Here is a 21,658-nt window from a genome sequence, read left to right on the forward strand (position 1 = left end):
TTTAGAAGCAGGCAGGGTTAGCCAAGCCCTACAGATTAGGATCCTTCAAGAGAAACTGGGACCTTGGCAGACCTGTCCGGGGATTTGGAAAACTGGGAGAGACAGTCGCTACCGGAAGTTCCTCATAAGGCAGAGGGAGGAGGAGAAATACCCTGACTTTTCCCTTCTAGACCTCCAGTTCCTGCCAGTGCCTGGCTGAAGCCAGCTGGAAGCCTCAAACTTCTAGTTGAGCCTGAGAAGTGTACTTATAGGAGTCATCTTCCAACAGCGCAGAGCAGGGAAAGAAGTTTCTTGTCCTCTTCTTCCCTCTTCCATCCTGGTTGCCCTCTTCTATCATCCTGTAAATTCTGCTTTTTCTCACTTCCCAGCCTTATATTGCTAAGGCTCTGTTTCCCTGCCAGAAAATTCCCTTCAGTTTTCTTTCTGATTATCCTGCACTCACTGTTCATGCCCCGTCTGCCCTCTCACAGTTTCTGTCTCTTGCTTCAGCATCTTTTGAGAGTTGCCCTGTTCTTCTCTTGCTTCTCTGTGCTGCTGCTTCTCCCCATCCTTCTGGGTGCCATGGTCAGTCTCCAATACGCTCAGGTTAGTCAGGGTCTTTGGATGGAAAGGAGGAGTCAGTCAGGGCCCCTTAGATAGAGAGGGCTTTGCCCAAAAGTTACATGTGGGCTGAATTTGGAACTTGAAGGACTTGGGAAACCAAGGCAACTCTAGGGAGCAGCTACACTGCTTGCCTGTCAGAGCCTAGCCTGTCCTTCTTCTAGGATGTCTTTGATTCCCTCACTTCATGCTGTGCACTTTCAACTGGCTGACTGTACACATTCTCTGGTCCAGATTCTGATGTTCATGGCCATTATGGCAGGTCACCTGATGCACCTCTAGCCTGCCTGTGAATGGGCTGCCCTAGGATCAGAATCCAACCTGTGGCACCTCCTAGGGAAAACTTATTGCTGGATTTCCTAAGTGGGAGCTGTAGACCATTCCAGTTCAGCTCAAGGTGATAAAATGTTGACTTGGTAGGTACTAAGATTCACTTGTCTGGAGGGGGTTGCACCTGGGTTCTCTGTACTCACTCTGTGTCTCCTCTCTGTGTGCCTACCTGGGCACTAAGATACATTTAATGTGTCTGCTTGGCTTCTGTGATGACAAGTCTTGGAACTGCAGGCTCTGCCAAGGCAGAGATTCTCAACCCTGGCTGAAATGACAGCCACCTGGGGAACTCTCCAAATGTCTGATGCCATGTCCCACCCTGACATTCCAGCCAAATTGGTTGTGATGGGGGAAGCATAGATGTTTTTCAGAGCTTCCAAATGACTCTAATATGCATAAGAGATCCTATCTTGGTTGCCAGGACATTAGGTTGTGACTTCACCTACAGGCCACTCCTTTACATAAATTGAGGGACTGTTGATTTCTCAGAAAATCCTGCGGTTTGGGAAGGGAAAGGCTGGAGTCTTGGAGGGCTATGCCTGACACAAATGTAAAAAGCCTCATTTCTAGTATTTAAAAATTACTTGGCAGGATCAAAGGGACCTTCTGCCCCTGAAGCTGTTCAGTCTGACAGTTGGAAGAATTTCTTTTTCACTTTCTGCTGTTTTTGTTTTCTTTTACTGCCTCTGTGTGGTTACACAAATACAAATGCTGTAATATTCAGGAGCTGATTAGCTCCTGGCTCTGAACTCCCTTCCCTGAAGGAATGACCGAGCCCTGGTCATACTTCACATTGACTGTTGAGTGGTTATGTTCATTATGAGAAAATAGGACATAGTTAAAGAAGGACAACACGGAAGTCCAAAGAGTTTCTGAAAAGGTAAAGCATCCTGCTTTCACTACAAGTTGGTCAAAAGAAAGAGGAAGGAATTAGATCTCTTTCTTTGCTGATTCTGTGATTATTCAGGAATATGTGATCGGTAATATTTTAAATGTATGCAATACTTTAAAGCTTCCCATACTCACAGGATTCTCTCAGATATCCTTTAAAGTAGAAAAATGGAGAAGGAAATGGCAACCCACTCCAGTATTCTTGTCTGGAAAATCCCATGGACAGAGGAGCCTGGTGGGCTACAGTTCATGGGGTCACAAAGAGTTGGACATGACTGAGCGACTGAGCACAAAGTAGAAAGAGCAGATATTATTTCCTTATTTTCCCAGGTGAGATATTATTGTCCTTATTTTTCTCTTTTCTCAAAATATCTCATGACCATAGTACCACCAGGGGTGGATGTGAGACTGGAACGCAAGACTCTGTGCCCTGTGGCAGCTGTGCATCATATCCTGAGGCTTTACGGGTGAACTGACCCAGACACTGAACAGTGGAGATGTGTGGATTCAAAGGGAAGTTAATGCCTTAGCTTTGAGGGAGTTAAATAGCCATTGAAAGAATGTGTGGGTTGTGATCCTAGACTGCGATGATATGCGGGGGTCAGTATGGGACCCCTGTGATCCCCCTCACCCCCACCTACAGCCACACCAAATAAACCCACAGTCTAGGTGAGACCCAAGTGCAGTCCACGTGACACAGCTTCTTGACAAGACCCCCCACCCCCTTTTCTGCTGCAGATGGCTTGCTGCTCTTCAGCCCTGCAGTGAGCTTCCCAGAGGTGGGGCTCTGAGACAGGAAGGAGTGACCGTGGGGCCAAGGAGTACAGCAGTCAGAACCCCCAAAGGGTCTGGAGTGGCCTGAGGAACATCCGAGGGGTCCCCATTAAATCCTCTAAACAGCCAGCATTTTGATTTAAACAGTATCAGAGCCCAGATAGGAGCAAAGGTTTTTCTTTTCATTTGTCAGTTTTTAAATTGCAGAACTTTTTGCAGTCTGTTTTAAAATTTCTGTCATGTATTTACATGTGGTCCTCTTCCTTTCTTCCTGGTGCCATAAGGTAGATTCTCATGACTTTTGGATCATCCACACTTGAGTAGCTGAATCACCTCATTTGCACTTGAGCCTACACTTTGCACCCCCCTTCAGGATCACTGAAGGCCAGGTGAGAACTCTTGTCTGCTGAAAGTTGTCACCTCAGTAGCTGGTGTTGGGTCCTTCACTCCTCAGAGCAGAAGAATCGCTGGGGCTTGGCAAGGGGACTGCTGACAATGGCCTTCTCAGTGAGGGAGTAGGTCAGGAGGGTCTGGCCATCCCTGCACTGGGCCTGCTTGCTTGTGCTGTTGCCATCAGGTTTTTGTGCCCAATGCACAGTGAGGCCAAGCAGACTTTGGAGTTTGGAGCAGAGAAAGGTTTATTGCAAAACCAGGCAAGGAGACGGGTGGCTCATACCCTAAAAGCCCCGAACTCCACGAAGGGCTTAGGCAAAGCACTTTTAAAAGCCAGATGAGGGAGCGGGGTCTGTGATCAGCTTCTGCACAGTTCTCTGGCTGATGGACAGGTAGCAGGGTGGTGTCACAAAGGTTAACATTGTCACTTGTTATGCTCCAGGAGACCTGGGGCTATGTGCTGATGGTTGTCAAGTAGTTAACATCTTCTGTTTGTTGGAGAGGGGGAAGGTTTTTTTTTTAATATATCTGCAAAACAAATTAGGAAATGTGTGTCAAATACTATCTAGGTACTCGAGAGAGGAGCCAAAGAAGGCCCCATGTCCTGGGAAGGCCCCATGGGGTCCTGCTTGGGTACAGTGCCTCTTCTTCCTCAAGGACATCAGTTTCTCCCCTATTCTCAGCAACCCCCAACCTTGCCCCCACCAAACACTCTTAGTCTCAGGTTAGGCTATAGCACCGACTGCACCAAAGACAACAGGAAAGGCCAATAAATTAGGTCATGTCTGTCTGCCCACAGCTGTTTAATTGCTTTGCCGCTGCCATCCAGGCAAAACTCTTTAAAAGGTTTATGAGTAACACATTCCCTCCAGGGTAGCTGTCTCCACCTTCAAAGCCACACAGTCCCCACCCTTACCTAGCTCTACTTTGCACTTTGTACAGCCAGTTCCCCTGAGCTCTGGCTCCAGCTGCTACCCCAGCTTTTTTCACTTCTTCTATCAACTTGTAACATCTTGTTCTGGGCCTCCCAGGTCCTTAAGGAGAGTCAGGGGGAACAAAATGATACATTAATGTACATTTTAAAAAAATTATAAGCAATTTTAAGTTGTCTAAAAGCCAACAAAGTGTTGTATCACAATTTCCAAACAGTGATGCAAAACAATTACAGTTTTATCATCAAAGTGATTAAAGTGCTTTTCTCTCCTTACCTCATCCAAGCTTATCTCTGATATGCTATAGATGCTTACAGGTAGCAGTCCCTAAAGACAGAAGATTCTACACCTCCAGGAGCCTAAGTCTCTTGGGGAAGTAAGCCAGATCCTCGCTATTCATTTGGATCTGCCTTTCTTAGGAGATTGGTTGCCATCAGGGTTTTCTTTTTATTATTGTAGAGCAGTCAACTGTCAAAGTTAAGTGTTGAGGGTAGCATTGCAATTTCACCTCTTTCTCTTGGACCTGCCAGATATGACAAGCTTCTCCGTTTGCAACATTACGTCAACAGTCTTGGGAATATGTCGCTGCCTCAGGACTCTTCTCATAGCACCTCACTGCATCGGAACTCAGAGTCAGGTCCTCTGTGATCCTTTCAAGAGTGAAAGCCCCATAGAATAGAATTTTTTTCCCAGTGTGTTGACTCAACAACATGTCTGTTAGGTAGCACAGTCATTTATAGATTCAAGGGATTAGATCTGGTAGAAAGAGTGCCTGAAGAACTATGGATGGAGGTTTGTAACATTGTACAGGAGGCAGTGACCAAACCCATGCCAAAAAAAAGAAATGCAAGAAGGTAAAGTGGTTGTCTGAGGAGGCCTTACAAATACCTGAGAAAAGAAGAGAATCAGAAGGCAAAGAAGAAAGGGAAAGATATACCCAACTGAATGCAGAGCTCCGAAGAATAGCAAGGAGAAATAAGAAAGCCTTCTTAAGTGAACAATGCAGAGAAATAAAGGAAAGCAATAGAATGGGAAAGAATAGAGATCTCTGCAAGAAAATTAGAGATACCAAGGGAACATTTCATGCAAAAATGGGTGCAATAAAGGACAGAACAGCAAGGACTTAACAGAAGGAGAAAAAAATAAAAAGAGGTGGCAAGAATACACAAAAGGACTATACAAGAAAAGGCCTTAATGACCTGGATAACCACATGGTCACTAACCTAGGCTAGACATCCTGGAGTGTGAAGTCAAATGGGCCTTTAGGAAGGATTCATATGAACAAAGGCAATGGAGGTGATGGACTTCGAGCTGAGCTATTTCAAATCCTAAAAGAGGATGCTGCTTAAGTTCTGCACTCAATATACCAGTAGATTTGGAAAACTCATCAGTGGCCACCAGACTGGAAAAGGCATTTTTGTTCCAATCCCAAAGAAAGGCAATGCCAAACAATGTTCAAACTACCGTACAAATATGCTCATTTCAAATGCTAGCAAGGTAACGCTCAAAATCCTTCAAGCTAGGCTTCAACAGTATGTGAACCGAGAACTTCTAGATGTACAAGTTAGATTAGAAAAGATAGAGAAACCAGAGATCAGATTGTCAACATCCACTGGATCATAGAAAAAGCAAGAGAATTCCAGAAAAACATCTACTTCTGCCTCATTGACTACCCTAAAGCCTTTGACTGTATGGATCACAACAAACTGTGGAAAATTCTTGAAGAGGTGGGAATACTGAACTACCTAACCTGCCTCCTGAGAAACCTGTATGCAGGTCAAGAAGCAACAGTTAGAACCAGACATGGAACAGACTCGTTCAAAATTGGAAAAGGAGTATGTCAAGGCTGTGTATTGTCACCCTGCTTATTTAAATCATATACAGAGTACCTCATGTGAAATGCCAGGCTGGATGAATCACAGGCTGGAATCAAGATGGCCAGGAAAAATATCAACAACCTCAGATATGCAGATGACACCACTGTAATGGCAGAAAGTGAAGAGGAACTAAAGCTCTTCTTGATGAGGGTGAAAGAGGTGAGTGAAAAAGCTGGCTTAAAACTCAACATTCAAAAAACTCAGATCATATCATCAGGTCCCATCACTTCATGGCAAATAGATGGGGAAACAGTGGAAACAGTGACAGACTTTATTTTCTTGGGCTCCAAAAGTCACTGCAGACAGTGACCTCCGTCATGAAATTAAAAGAAGCTCCTTGGAAGTAAAGCTGTGACAAACCACTGCATATTAAAAAGCAGAGACATCACTTTGCCAACAAAGATCCATGTAGTCAAAGCTATGATTTTTCCAGTAGTCCTGTATGGATGTGAGAGTTGGACCATAAAGAAGGCTGAGCCCCAAAGAATTGATGCTCTTGAACTATGGTGCTGGAGAAGACTCTTGAGAGTCCCTTGGACTGCAAGGAGATCAAACCGGTCAATCGTAAAGGAAATCAACCCTGAATATTCACTGGAAGGACTTCTGCTGAAGCTGAAGCTCTAATACTTTGGCCACCTGATGTGAACAGCTGACTCCTTGGAAAAGATCCTGATGCTGGAAAAGATTGAGAGCAGGAGGGGAAGGGGACAACAGAGGATGAGATGATTAGATGGCATCACTGACATAACGGACATGAGTTTGAGCAAGGTTCAGGAGATAGTGAAGGACAGGGAAGCCTGGTGTGCTGCAGTCCACTGGGTTGCAAAGAGTCAGACATGATTTAGTGATTGAATAACAGTACTTAAGATCCTACCATGGGGCTTAGTACCAAACATACTAAAGTTCTCTCTACAATCTCTTAATGTAGTGAAGGAGATGGATTTGAAAACAGTATATTCACTATAATGTGGTAAATAATAAGACACTTTCACACAGGGACAAAGAGGTCATTTAACCCTATGTGTGGTCTCAGGGAAGACTTATTTTTTAAACAGTTGGACATGGGTACCAAATCACTGTGCTATTTAGATTCTTGTGGATTTTAAAAATTAATTTATCTTAATTGGAGGACAATTATTTTACAATATTGTGGTGGTTTTTTGCCATACAATGACATGAATCAGCCACAGGTGCACATGTGTCTGCCTATCCTGAAGCCCACTCCTACCTCCCTCCCCATTGCACCCTCTGGGTTGTCCCAGAGCACTAGCTTTGAGTGCCCTGCTTCATGCATAGAACTTGCACTGGTCCTCTATTTCACATATGGCAATATACATGTTTCAATGCTATTCTCTCTTATAATCCCACCCTCGCCTTCTCCCACAGAGTCCAAAAGTCTGTTCTTTACATCTGTGTCTCTTTTGCTGTCTTGAATTTAGGATCTTCGTTACCATCTTTCTAAATTCCATATATATGCATTAATATACTGTATTGGTGTTTCTCTTTCTGACTTACTTCACTCTGTATAATAGGCTCCAGTTTCATCCACCTCATTAAAACTGACTCAAATGCATTCTTTTTTATAGCTGAGTAATATTCCGTGTGTATATCTACCACAACTCCCTTATCCATTCATCTGCTGATGGATCTGGTTGCTTGCATGTCCTAGCTATTGTAACCAGTGCTGCAGTGAACATTGGGATACGTGTGTTTCTTTCAGTTCTGGTTTCCTTGGTGTGTATGCCCAGACATGGGATTGCTGCATCATATTGCAGTTTTAATTTCAGTTTTTAAATGAATCTCCACACTGTTCTCCATAGTGGCTTTCCTTCATTTCAGTTTGCATTCCCACCAACAGTGTAAGAGGGTTCCCTTTTCTCCACATTCTCTCCAGCATTTATTGTTTGTAGACTTTTTGATGGCAGCCATTCTGATTGGCGTGAGATGTTACCTCATTGTGGTTTTGATTTGCATTTCTGTGATAATGAGTGATGTTGAGCATCTTTTCATGTGTTTATTATCCATCTGTATATCTTCTTTGGAGACATGTCTGTTTAGTTCTTTGGCCCACCTTTTGATTGGGTTGTTTATTTTCCTGGTACTGAGTTACATGAGCTGCTCGTGTATTTTGGAGATTAATTCTTTGTCAGTTGCTTTGTTAGTGGGCTTCATTCCAGGGTTGCAAGGATTCTTCAATATTCACAAATCAATGTGATATACCATATTAACAAATTGAAAAATAAAAACCATATGATTATCTCAATAGACGCAGAGAAAGTCTTTGACAAAGTTCAACACCCATTTATGATTTTTTTAAAAAATCTCCAGAAAACAGGCATAAAAGAAACATACCTCAACATAATAAAAGCCATATATGACAAATCCACAGCAAGCATTATGCTCAATGGTGAAAAATTGAAAGCATTTCCTCGAAAATAAGGAACAAGACGAGGATGCCCACTCTCACCACTACTATTCAAAATAGTTTTGGAAGTCCTCGCCACAGCAGAGAAGAAAAAAATAAAAGGAATCCAGATTGAAAATGAAGAAGTAAAACTCTCACTGTTTGCAGATGACATGATCCTTTACATAGAAAAACCTAAAGACACCACCAGAAAACTACTAGAGCTAATCATTGAGTATAGTAAAGTTGCAGGCTATAAAATTAATACACAGAAATCCCTTGCATTCCTATATACTAACAATGCCAAAACAGAAAGAGAAATTAAGGAAATTAAGAATGGTCCCCTTTACCATTGCATTGCAATGAAAAGAATAAAATACTTAGGAGTAAATTTACCTAAAGAAACAAAAGATACATTATCTCTCGATGAGTATTATCTCCTAACAGTTAAATTCATTTTGGGCCTGTGACCAGGATTGCGGGTGAAGGGAGGAGTAAGCAGATTTCTAAACAGAATTCTGTTTTGAACAAGGGAGATTGAAACTTATTCCCCTGCTCCAGATGGCCTGTATAGGAATCTGGGGAGAAGGAGAAAGCAGGAGAGGAAGGGACTGACTGGCCTACAGGAGCCACCCCATGGCCAAGCCAGGGTGAACAGCCTGCCCAACAGCAGGTGCTCAGTCAGCAGAGGAAGCTGCAAGGGGTTTCATTTCCTCCCCTTCAGCTCTGGACTTCTGTCAGGAGGTTTATTTCTCTCCAATTGCAAGTAAAAATAATTAAGACTGACTGATCATTAAAATACCTTCTCCTCCCCTTCCAAAAAGAAGCAAGACATTTTATTTCGAGTGTCTGTTTCCCTCTGAGAAGTTCAGCAGCACCATTCTCTTCATTCTGGACTCAGCAGAATTGTATTTCACCTTCAGCAAGTGGGAGATGATCCCCTGTCTTCCATGTGCCCTGTCCACCAGCCCAAGGCATTGGAAATCTTGTCTGGAAGCTGTCTAGAGTCACTGAAGAGAGAGGCAAAGCATCATTCTGCCTTGTGCTACTCAGCACCCATCAGGTAAGCTGCTGTACACCAGGCTAAAGGCCCTGGCAGACCATTTGGTCCTGGGTCTTTCAGACTTTGCTTGAATATTTTGAACGCACACCTCTCGGTTCAAAGCAGCAAGACTGAGAATGGTGTCTTCAGCAGGAACGATGATAAAAAGTATACCCCTTTCCAAGTTTATCATAACAGTATTTAATTTGAATAAATCCCAACATGTTTTAGGATCAAGATTAGTGATATTTTTATTAAAATAAGAAATCGTTGACAAATATTTTGAAGACCTACTATTTGCATGGGCTATGCAGACTTCTTTGGTAAATGCAAAGTGCAGAACCCGAGAAATTTATAACCTATCATTTGGGCAGACAAGTTGTGAAAATGTAAATAATATAAGGTTACACATGACTAAGTACCTAATGGGTGGTACAGACAGTAGGGTTTTAGCATGAGAGAAAGATGGATAGTAGCTGAAGACTTAATAAAGAAACTGGCCTTGAAGGGTGGTTGGATGTGGATAAATGGAAGGTGTATAAAGGGAGAATAATTTTCAATTATGACTGTTAATGCTTCCATTGAATCAAATCTACATAACAAACTACTTGAACTTTAATTTTAGCTGGAATATGTAAATCTTCAATTCAGGAAAGCTATTCATGTCAATATTAGAAACAAAAGTCCTAAGGAAAAAGGCTGATGTTTATGTACTGTGGGAAACCGCTGGCTTGCTAGGGCATTCTGTCAATTGAATTCCTTTCCTCCTCCTCCCCAGAGATCTATTCATCGTTGGTAACTTCTGCTGAATGTTTGCTAATTTTTAGCAATCTTTTGCATGGAAAATGAGATTTAGGTTAACTGTTTATATTTTTTCTGTGTATGATAAATACCAGAGCAGCACAAAATCACTTCTGATAAAACTTCTGTCTTATCAGAAGATATGGAGAAAGCATTACACTTTCTCCATATCTCAGGCTTTCAGCTGAATCTGCTTCATCAAGGAGCAGTCACTAGCTGCTGTGTAAGTGACAGGCTGGAGGCCACAAAAAGAAATCTTTAGCTTCTCCTCCAAGGTCTGTTCTTTACATGAGAGCATAGGAGTCTCCACAAGACTTGCATGATCTTAGTATTGACATTTACATGTATATGTACAAAAGAATTGAGAGAATTTCAGGTAATTCTTCTTTATAATCCAATGACCAGGACAGTATTAAAAATATTAATAGATAATGGTTGATCACCATGAGTAAATTTGGATAATCTTTCTTGACATAAGGCCAGCAAATGTAAACTCCCTATAACCATTTAAAATAAACAAAAAAAAAACAAAGTTCTTTACTTTCCTACTTCGTGTCCTTTGCTCAGATTACTTTCTGCCAATGATGGTCTGCATGCATCCTCCTTCCTCAGCTCTACACACACACACAGCCACACACACACACACAGACGCACACACACATACCCTGTACCTACTGTCCAAACCATTCCAATATTCACTGGGGATGAGCTTCACTAGTAAGGAACAACCATGGATTCAGACTCTGCCCTAACAGGGCTTATTCTCCAATCTGTATTCTATCTGTCTTTTAAGACCCACTTTCAGGAATGTTTTTCCAGCCTGTAGTCAGAATTAATCTTATCTTTCTTTATGATCCCAAACCAAGAGTTTTGGTTTTCTACTATGTGATTGTGCTATAGTAAGAAATATATATGTATTTGGTCTTCATCCAAAGTTCCTGGCACTGAAAGTCTAAAACCCTTGACATTTCCTGGGTGGGAGGGGTGAGAGGAGTATTTCTTGTTATTCATTATGAGCCCGTTTCAACCACCTGAGTTTACACAGTGCGGTAACTCTTGGAGGATGGGAGTTAGTTGCGAGAGGCACCAATCATGTGATAACAGGGCTGGAAATTTTAGCCATCCCCCTAGTGGCCCCCCCCCTTAATCACCATGGCTAGTGATTTAATTAGTCATGCCGACATAATGAAGCCTCCATAAAAACAATAAACAGCAAAGTTCAGAGAGCCTCTGCGTTGGTGAACAAGAATGCCTTTGCATGCTAGGAGGGTGGCATATTCTAAACTCCATGGGGACAGAAGCTTCTGTGCTCAGGACCCTTCTGGATCTTGTCATATGTGTCTCTTCATCTGGCTATTTATTTGTATCCTTTAAAATATCCTTTGTAATAAATTAATGATAGTAAGTAAACTATTTACCTGGTTTCTGTAAGCTGTTCTAATAAATTGTCAACCTTTAAGAGGGGATTTGGGGAAACCCCAATTTACAGCCAATCAGTCAGAAGTACTGGAAGTCTGGGCATGAGATTGGTGTCTGAAGTGGAGTTAGTTTTGTGGGACTGAGCCCTTGATTTGTGGGGTCAGCACTAACTCACTCACAGAAGTGCTGTGAATAGAGAATCTATTGGGTCTATATCACAGCTATTTTGTGTGTATCTTTTCCCACTGTTAGATCTTAAATTTCCTAGTGTCTTCAAATCATTCTTACAAATTTAGATTCTCATTATAGTTTAATTGAATTCTTTTTTTCTCCATTCAAAGAATATTTTTCAAACATTTAGCTAACAGCCAGCCCTGGTTCTTTCAAACATTTAGCTAAGAGCCAACCCAGTTTTTTGGTCATGTGACCAAAGGAAAAATGTGTAAGCAAGGGCATTGCAAACAGAAGAGAAACTTGGAAAACAGCCCACAGAGCATGACAAAAAGTTTTGGATGGCTGGCACATAGGATTTAAATGAGAGTGTAATGAAAAACTAGTCCAGATAGGTAATCGTGAAATCTGATCATAAAGTTTTACAGATGAGGAGAATGAGACACAGAGATGTTATTTGATCAGCCCCAGCAACAAAGGGATCAGAACCCATCATCTGATTGTCCCCACCATCCAAACCCAGCACTTTTATGGAAGCACAGACAGTGATGTTATGCAACCATGCCAGTCTGAGGCGAGTGGCTGGGAAAAGATGAAGATAGCACTGGAGAGTATCTATGGCAATAATGTCTGGGCATCGGGCCACATGATGCTTCTCTTTGTACTTCTACTGAAGCAAGACAACAATAGCAGGCAACAACCAAGAAAATTAGGTGCACTGAAGACAACAGCTTGCATTGCTCTGTGGCATGTCGCAGTGGCCAACTGGAGCTCCAGTTATGATACAAAGACTGGTCTGTGAGCTACACTTTGAAGCAAACACCAAGAATTACCAGCTCTGCCATTCTTTTGGTCTTTGCCTTGAGTTTAAAAGAACTAATATTTTCAATGACACCTGTTAATTACAAATAATAAGCAAAGGTGTTAAGCAGGTAAGACATTAAAAAATGACACAGAGCCTATAAACATATGAGGTTAAGTTCAACCCTCTCCAATAATCAAAGAAAAAATTTTGTGAAAAAATTCTTTTTCCTTATTAGATATCAGATTATCAAGACTAATAACAATAATAACTACTGTCGGCAAGAACATGGGATAATTGATACAGATATAGAATCTGCTGATTGGAGAAAAATTGGTATAAGCTTTCCACAGAACAATTTGTCAATATGTTTCATTAGTCATTAAAGGGTGTTTATCCTTTCTGGCAATTCTACTTCAAGGAAATTTATCCTAAGACATTCATCAGAGAGGTGCACAATGCTAGGTTGGAATTCTGTTCACTCCAACATTATGGCTATGAAAACTTAGAAATAACTCACATGTATAATATTAGGGAAGCTGGTACATACCCTATGGCACAAAGTCACAATGGTAAAAGGATACTGACGTAGTGCAGCATTCTTAATATAATGCTAAGTGGGATGTGCTGGCTGCAAAAGAAAAAAAAAGTTTTTGTAGCTTAAAAACATTTTTTAAAAATACGTACGTGTATAACAGGCATGTTGAGCAATCAAGACTCACAGAATATAATCAGAAAACACCTTTAGTTTTGCCTTGAAATGCCACTGAATAACAACTTGGGCTGTCCCATGACTTTTTTGCCCACTCTCAGCTGATAAGCATCCTTTGGTCACTTGAGGACACAAAACACAGCCTCAATTCAATACGATGGTTAGATTGTCCAGTCCCTGATGAATTCCAGTGTCTTTCAGAGAGCAGCCATTTTCCCGGCACAGCCACAGCTTGCGGCAGTGACGGTGAGGGAGAGTTTGATCCTACCTTACCCTGTCAGCCTCTCCCCTCCATCCCCTCAGAGATGGCTCTTGTCTATTCCAGAGCTGAAATAGAAGGTAGATGGGAGGAGAGGTACATGTTTGGATGGGGTCAGGGTGTATGTTAGAAAGCTCTTGCTTGCCTGGGATAGAGGTAGTGTGGTTGGCTTCATGCTCTCTGAAGCTGGGCCGATGTTTAAATTTGCTTCTTGTGGGCTCAGGTGGGGTTTTCATGCTCTATTCTGCAGCTCTCTTGATGCAGCCATGTGCCGTCCCCTGCTCTCTGTCAACTCCTCCATGTCCCTAGGAATCCTGTGACTCATTCACAGCCTTTCTACTAAGATTTCTTCACCTCCTGAGCCAACTCTCACGGACGAAAATGAAGACAACCTCGTTCCCCGCCCCAGCCTCTCCTGTGGTCCAGGTCTTATCCGTGGGAAACGCAAAGAAGTGTTTGTGCATGAGAAACTCTGGAAGTAAGGACTGAGCAGTCTCTCTTCCGTCTCCCTTTACTTCCCACATTCTGGGCTGGGTGGCTGGCCTGTTTCTCAAACTCCTGCTTCTCAGGCAGGAGTTGACACCAGTTGTCCTTTCCCCAAAATTCTAAGGAACATATATTAAGCTCTTTCACTGGTACTGTTTTTTTTTTTTTTTTTAAGATAAGCTTTATTTATTTACAAAGATTTTTAAAAATTAAACATATAATTTTATAAGTTAGTATTTTAAAATTCTCATACATTTTATCAATTTTTAATAATACAACAAAAGATTTAATCTTATAAGAAGATTTTAAAAAGCAAACATCATGAAAATGCAGACAGTGGTACTGTTGAAGTCTAGCTTTAAAAAAAAAGACTCCGTGTCTCTGCTCTTCTGAACCAGTGTGGGTGAGTAAAGGGACTTGTTATGCTACCATGAGATCCACTCTCTTTAACAGATTTTTCAGTACACATTACAGTATTGTTATCTACAGGCTCAGTGTTATACAGTGGACCTCTAGAATTAATTAATTCATAAATAAATGAAGTTTTATACCTTTAATTAGCAACTCCTCATCTCCCCTTCCCCCAGGCCCTAGCAATCATTATTCTATTATTTGCTTTTATGAGTTCGACTATTTTAGAAACCTCATGTAAGTGGAATCATGCATTATCTGTCCTTCTGTGACTGGTTTATTTCATTTATAATTTCATAATGTCCTCAAGGTTCATCCATGTTGCATATTACAGGATTTCCTTCTTTTTTATGGCTGAATAATATTCTATTATATGTATATACCGCATTTTCTTTTACCAATTCATTTATGATGAATTGGTAAATGATGGGCGTTTAGATTGTTTCTGCATTTTGGTCATTATGAATAATGCTGCAGTGAACATGGGAGTGCTAATATCTTTTTTTCTAGATTCTGATTTCAATTACTTTGGGTAAATACCCAGAAGTGGGATTGCTAGATCATATGATAATTCTATTTTTTAAATTTTTTGGAGGAACCTCCATTGCTGTTTTCCTTAGTAACTGCACCATTTTGGAGTCCCATCAATAGTGCACAAGGGTTGTAATTTCTCTACATCCTTGCCAACACTTGTCTATTGCTACTACTACCACTACCTCTACTACTATTACCACGACCACCACCACCACCACCACTACTACTACAATGGCCATCCTAATAGGTGTGAGGCAATATCTCAATGTGGTTTCAATTTGCATTTGCCTAATGAGTCCCTTGGACTGCAAGGAGAGCCAACCAGTCCTTCCTAAAGGAGATCAGTCCTGGGTGTTCTTTGGAAGGACTGATGTTGAAGCTGAAACTCCAATACTTTGGCCACCTCATGCGAAGAGTTGACTCATTGGAAAAGGCTGATGCTGGGAGGGATTGAGGGCAGGAGGAGAAGGGGACGACAGAGGATGAGATGGCTGGATGGCATCACCGACTTGTTGGACCTGAGTTTGAGTGAACTCCGGGAGTTGGTGATGGACAGGGAGGCCTGGCATGCTGTGATTCATGGGGTGGCAAAGAGTCAGACATAACTGAGCGACTGAACTGAACTGAACTGAATGATTGTTGACATTGAGATTCTTTTTATATACCTATAATTTACTTGTATGCCTTATTTGGAGAAATGTCTATTCAAGACATTAGCCCATTTAAAAATTAGATTATTAGGGGTTTTGCTATTGAGTTTTAGGAGTTCCTTATATATCTTTTCATTCTGTTCATGAGGTTCTCAAGGCAAGAATACTGAAGTAGTTTGCTATACCTTTTTCCAGTGGACCACGTTTTGTCAGGCCCTAACTACCAGGGACATGACCTTCAGCCAGCAACAGTATATCTTAGAAATTTTATTCCTTTATCAGAAATATAATTTGAACATATTTTCTCCTATTCCATAGGTTACTTTATCAACCTACTGAGTATTTTCTTTGCTGTGCAGAAGATTTTTATTTTGATAAAGTCTTTCTTGTCTACTTTTGCTTTTGTTGGCTATATTTATATTTTGTTGGCTTTTGGTGCCATATCCATGAAATCATATCACACATCCTGTTGTCAAATATATTACAAAGCTACAGTAATTAGAATAGTATGATACTGGTGTAAAGGTATACATATAGACCAGTGGAACAGAACAAAGAGCCCAGAAATAAATCTATGCATATATGTCAACAAGAGTGTCAAGAATACACAAGGTATAAAGCATAGATAGTCTGTTCAATAAATGATATTGGGAAAACTGGATATCCATATGCAAAAGAATGAAATTGAACCCTTGTTTTACTGCATACACAAAAATCAACTCAAATGGCTTACACATAAGACTGGAAACTATAAAAGTAGAAGAAAATGTAAGATAAAGTCTTTGGCTTTTTTTTTTTTTTTTTTGCTTTGTTATTATAAATCCTGCCAAGCAAATTCTCCTTACTAGTCTTCTCACAGTTCACTTGGGTATGTGGAATCTGTTGCTTTCATGGCTCAGCTAAAATTAAGACGGGCCAAGGCCCAGTGTAACATCGTATTACCCCTGCTTTAAAATGCTCAATGGACATATGCGCACAAAGCAGTATCTCTGGTTGTGGAGACTGAGTGACTTTTCCACCCCTCCAAGCTTTTCTGTAATTTTCACGTCTTCTGAACTGAGTGTAATTTCACTTTAGTAATTAGAAAAAAACTGAGCTTAAAAATTATATAATAGCAAATCAAAGTCAGTTTTGTTGACATTTGAAATTTCCTGCCTCCACCCTTGTAAACAGTTTCCTACATGTTGCTATGGCTGGCTGTTTTCACTATACTCTTTCAGATGACAAGGAGCTTGCTGTAATTTATCTTAAGTGATGAGTGACACTCTATTGTAAGTCTGCAGTGGGGAAGTATGGAAAAAACTGGCTCACCCTGTACAACCAGTCCTTGGGAATGGACACAGTGATTGCAGCATAGCAACATTCTGGTGCCAATCCACCAAGCTGAAAAGCTACCAGACTTGTGGCTCAGCTCCTTTGCTCTGCTTTTCCCTGATCACATCCTTGGCCACAGCTGCTTTTCTTCTTGCCACTTTCCTTTCTGCTGCATGGCTTCTGCCTGTTCCATATTCTGTTGCCTCATGTCTTCTACTCACGGTATTGCTTAACACCTTCTCACTGTGTATCTCAGTCTTTGTGTCGCTTTAGTTTGTTTTACTTGTAATAATGATTTCAAGACATATCAAGAAGAAGGATGTGATTAATCACTTTCCAAAATAGAACACATCAGTTAGACAGCATTCTTGCTAATGTTTAGCTTTGGGGTTAAGCATAAATCCCTGGTTTAGTTGATTAGGGCCAGGAATGTGAAGAATTTTGAATTGCATGACCCAAAGCACAGCAACTACCCATGACTATTTTGCTATAAGTGAAACAGGCTCCCAACACATCATGGACTGCCTCTGTGCTAGAAGAGCAGTCTATGTCTCTCAGACATATCTACCACCATGTTTAATTCATTGCCTCTATGGCTTGAGTCCTATTTTTGGATATCAGTAAAACATCCATTCCATAATTTACAAAGCAAAACAAGAGGGAGGAAACCAGATATCTAGATTTCTTTTTCTATGCTATACATTATTTCATCATATCCTACCTAAAAGAAAACAAGCATTTTTGCAAAGTCAAAGTGATTCAAAACCAAACAGAGAATAACTTTTAAAATCTAAGGTAATTGTTAATAAAGAATAGGCCATATCCATCTACAATACCAAGTAAAAGTTCTTTCATTTCTACTTGTCTTCTGTAAAATACATCTGGCATTACTGCTTCGTTATGACTTAGATTTCTTTTCATTTTTGACCACTGATTGTTTATAGATTGAGAATAATTCTGTACCTCTTCTTGATACACTGAGACATATTCATGTAAAGTACATAATAGCTTCTGATGGCAGGTTTCCCTGGTGGCTCAGATGGTAAAGAATCTACCTGCAATGTGGGAGACCTGGGTTCGATCCCTGGGTTGGGAAGATCCACTGGAGAAGAGGATGGCTACCCAATCCAGTAGTCTGGCCTGGAGAATTCCATGGACAGAGGAGCCTGGCAGGCTACAGTTCACAGAGTCGCAAAGATTTGGACACAACTGAGCAACTTTCACTTCACTTCACTTCAGCCTCTGATGTACAATATCATTTTCATTGTGGAACAAAGCTTCATTTAGGCCTTTTCTCCAAAGACCACTAAGATTTTATGATAAATAATTTAATACATTATAAAGAATGATCACAATTTTTTTTTGTTATGAGAAAGAAAAATTTTAGACATTAGAATCTGAGTTAAAATGAGAGTAAATAATGCCTAATAACAGTATTGCCAATAAAATTCCTTTTACCTAAGTGTTAAGTTTCCATAAATAAGTTACATAATTTGGAGTAGAGACAAATATTTGTACTGCTGGCATTGCTTCATTTCACCCCAGGTACTGATTTTATTATGGAATAATTCTAGGAGTGCTTCTCAGGAGTATGTTTGGGTAAATAAGTGAAACTAAATCTAAAGACAAAACTTAATAAGATCTTCTGAATAATACCATATGAAAGCAGACATAACTGATCATAATAATAATAATTATTATCATTGATAATATTCAGCACAATGATTCAAGGGGAAATGTTCAAAGTAAAGCCCTTTGGGATGTGATTCTGCAGTAATTTCTGATGAAATGGAATGTTGGTTTGTCAGGTGAGTAGATGGAGGAAAGCCCTTTAAACCCAAGCTGATCATTGTGAGGCAAGTTTTCTAGGGAGGACTTGGAAAGGCAGCAGCCCTTTGAATAAGGGTTACTTCAGACTGTATTACAAATTGTAATCCAAACCAATGAACTTTAACTGATGTCCGTGTCAAACTTTCTTTGAATCCTTCAGTGGGTAATGGTTTGCAAGTCATGGACTTTCTGAACCTCCATTATACCTGGTGACAACCCAGGGGCCATTCATGGTGGTGGCATTTAGGAAACCTCAAGCATTTTCTTTAAGTTCTGTATCCCAAAGCAAAAACTGAATAACCATTTGAGAACTATCTTTCTTTCCCCCTTTGCTTACTTATTTGGTCAGTATGTAGGAAGGGATCTAGGGGAGAGAGTCTCATATAGTAACATTAAGTTCCTTAAAGTTAAAGCTACTTCCAAAATACTGGATTTGAGTTGATTTTCTAACATCTTTAAGCTTTTATGATACAGAGAATGAATTAGTCAAGTATGATAATTGTGGGTATTAATTACAGTGAAGGCAATATAGTCTTGCGACCATTCTGTCTGGACCCAGAATGAAACTATGAGGGCATCATTTTCTTTCATGGAAAGAAAGAACTGCCTAGACTCCTGCCTAGGCTCCTGTAAGACCTACCTAGGCTCCTCTGAGACTGTTTCTCTTTCTGTATTTTTTTCCTGTCAGGACACATTATAAGAATTAGCATTAAATTGTCTGAATATGAGAAAAAACATGCTCTGAGTTCTCACTCATGAAAATGGAGGAAGGATGCACCAGATTTGCATGAGTACAGTTGTCTTGCTACATAACGAGCAGTGTAGACAGTGTGGTCAGAATTTAGGATTAGTTGTTTTCGGGAAGAAGCCATGAATAAGAAACAAATCTAGATGTTGAGATCATATACTTTATCTATTGATCAGAATTTATTGGCTCTAACCTGCCTTGCAGTTGTCCTAGTAACATAACAGCCTTACAAGAGGCATTCATATCTGATTCTGTAGCTCTGAGCAACTTTCCTATACTTATAAAACCGTAACAGTCAACTTGAATTAATTAACAATTGCCTTACAAGTTCCAGTGGAAGATGTCTGAGCATCTATGTAAAGAGAAAAGGGAGAAGCAAAGGCTATAAACTCTAGTTTTTAATTCTCTTGTGTTCCTTTGTTGGGTTATTCAACAAGTACTTCATCATTGTTTGTTGTATGTTCAGAATATCTGGCACTCTGCTTAGGGAGATGGCGATTCAGTGATAAGACACCCATTGTGGAAAAAAAGTTCAGAGACAAGTGAGCATTGATAATTCAGACTCTGGAAAACAATCTGGAAATAACTGTATTCACTCAACACATGTTATGCTAGGTAGTAGGATCTGAGCCTAGGTGGAAGCCTAGCTCTTTCACTTACCACTGTATAACCACAGGCAAGATTTTTCATGCAGCCTTAGCATGATAAAATACTAGAAAGCATCCTTGAGAACATCTAGTTCAAACCCCTAATATAACAGAAGAAGAAATTCTGGTCCACAGAGAAGAAACATTCATGTTCGTTTGTTCACCAAGGGCTTACTGAGCCCCTGCTCTATATAAGACATCATTCCAGAAGACAGGACAGGCAAGGTCTTTCCTTTTATGGATTATATTCTCATCAATAAAAAAATAAATGAAGAAGATGAAATCATATGATGATAAATGAGATTAAGAAAGGCAAGCCAATTAATTTGATAGAAAATGATTATAGTTTTGGAGAGTCATGGAAGGCCTCTCTAAGGTTGTGACATTTTAGCTAAGGCCTAAACGACACAAAGGAACCACCAGGAGACAAAATAGGGAAGAGCATACCATGTGGAGGAAATGGCAAGTGGCTTGCTGGAGGAACAGAAAGAAGGCCAAGTCCTGAGTGGTGAGGAGAGGAGTATGAGAAAATTGAAGAAAAGGCGAAGGGCCAGATACTGTACAGACTTGAAGACCATGGAGTTTGGAATTCTAAGTATGATTGAAAGGTCCTGGAGAGACTGAAGCAGGGAAGTGGAATGCATGATTTAACTAGCATTTTTAAAACGTCACTCTGGCTGCTGTGTAGAAGCTGGATGGAGGGTCAGAATGGAAGCACACAGAGAAATAGGGGGTTCCTATGTTTGTCCTGGTGAGCGATGGTGGTGGCTTGGGCCAAGGAGGTGGCCATGGAAATACTGCTAGAAAGACTACAAATTTCAGGAAGGCTTGGCACTGTCTCTTTTGTGCACTTATGTATCCCAGGCTTCCTGAACAGTGCCTGGAGCATAATATGTGCTTTAAAAATATTAGTTGAATCATTGAATGAATAATCACTCTCTGAAGTTAGACTGGAATCAGGTTTAAGGTTCTTCTCAGTTCATGTATGTTTGCCTTAATAGAGTTGAAAACAATAAATATTCTTTAGACCTTCTACTAAAATTGATGCAGCGTGCTTAGCAAATCGTGTGCCCAAATCTTAGCATCAGCCAGTGCATTCAGTGCAGTGTGAGGGCTAGTCCAGTGACATCAGTGAGTCTTACCCAGTGCCCCTCACACCCTATACCCCCACTGCTATCTTTAACGTGGTATTTAGGCTTTTTGTGAAATCTGCAATGCAAGGTTTGGTTTTCTTACAATCCTACTAAAAATTTAAGTGCAACTTGGAGATTCAAGAGGGGTGGGTGGCCCACAGTAAACTTGATGCTTTTGAGTTTCTCTATAGGAAAAGGAAAAGCCTAAGGGAAATTCTCTTTACTGCTGGCCATCCACCTCTGTTGAGGAAGGAGATAACCCAAGTTCCACTCCCCAGTCTCCATCCATCCACCCCTTCACTGCCTGTTCTGTCATTTTGCAGATCACCCTCACTTAGCATTTCATTTGTGCCAGAGCAGGTATATGGGCCTTACATGCATTAACTCTCTTAATCCTCAGGAAAACCCTATGAGGATTGTTATTGCTTTTATCCCTTCTTTACAGATAGGAAAACAGAGGCAGAAAAAGGTTTAAATCACACTTTAATAAAGATCAGG

General features: G+C 40.7%; 1 protein-coding gene across 4 annotated transcripts in view; it reads left to right on the forward strand.

Annotated features, from left to right (window-relative positions):
• EXPH5 (exophilin 5) overlaps positions 1-21,658 on the forward strand; it is a 92,792-nt gene that overhangs the window by 13,355 nt on the left and 57,779 nt on the right. Inside the window, exon 1 of one of the 4 annotated variants that reach the window (XM_018059826.1) lies at positions 8,957-9,264. The exons of the other annotated variants lie outside the window; for them this stretch is intronic. Within the exon in view, the coding sequence (XP_017915315.1) occupies positions 9,152-9,264 (113 nt within the window). The 5' untranslated portion in view covers positions 8,957-9,151. Of the gene's footprint in view, positions 1-8,956; positions 9,265-21,658 lie in introns of those variants that run through there. 4 annotated transcript variants of the gene reach the window in all.

The sequence above is a fragment of the Capra hircus genome, chromosome 15 (genome assembly GCF_001704415.2).
Source record: "Capra hircus breed San Clemente chromosome 15, ASM170441v1, whole genome shotgun sequence".
NCBI lineage: Eukaryota > Metazoa > Chordata > Mammalia > Artiodactyla > Bovidae > Capra > Capra hircus.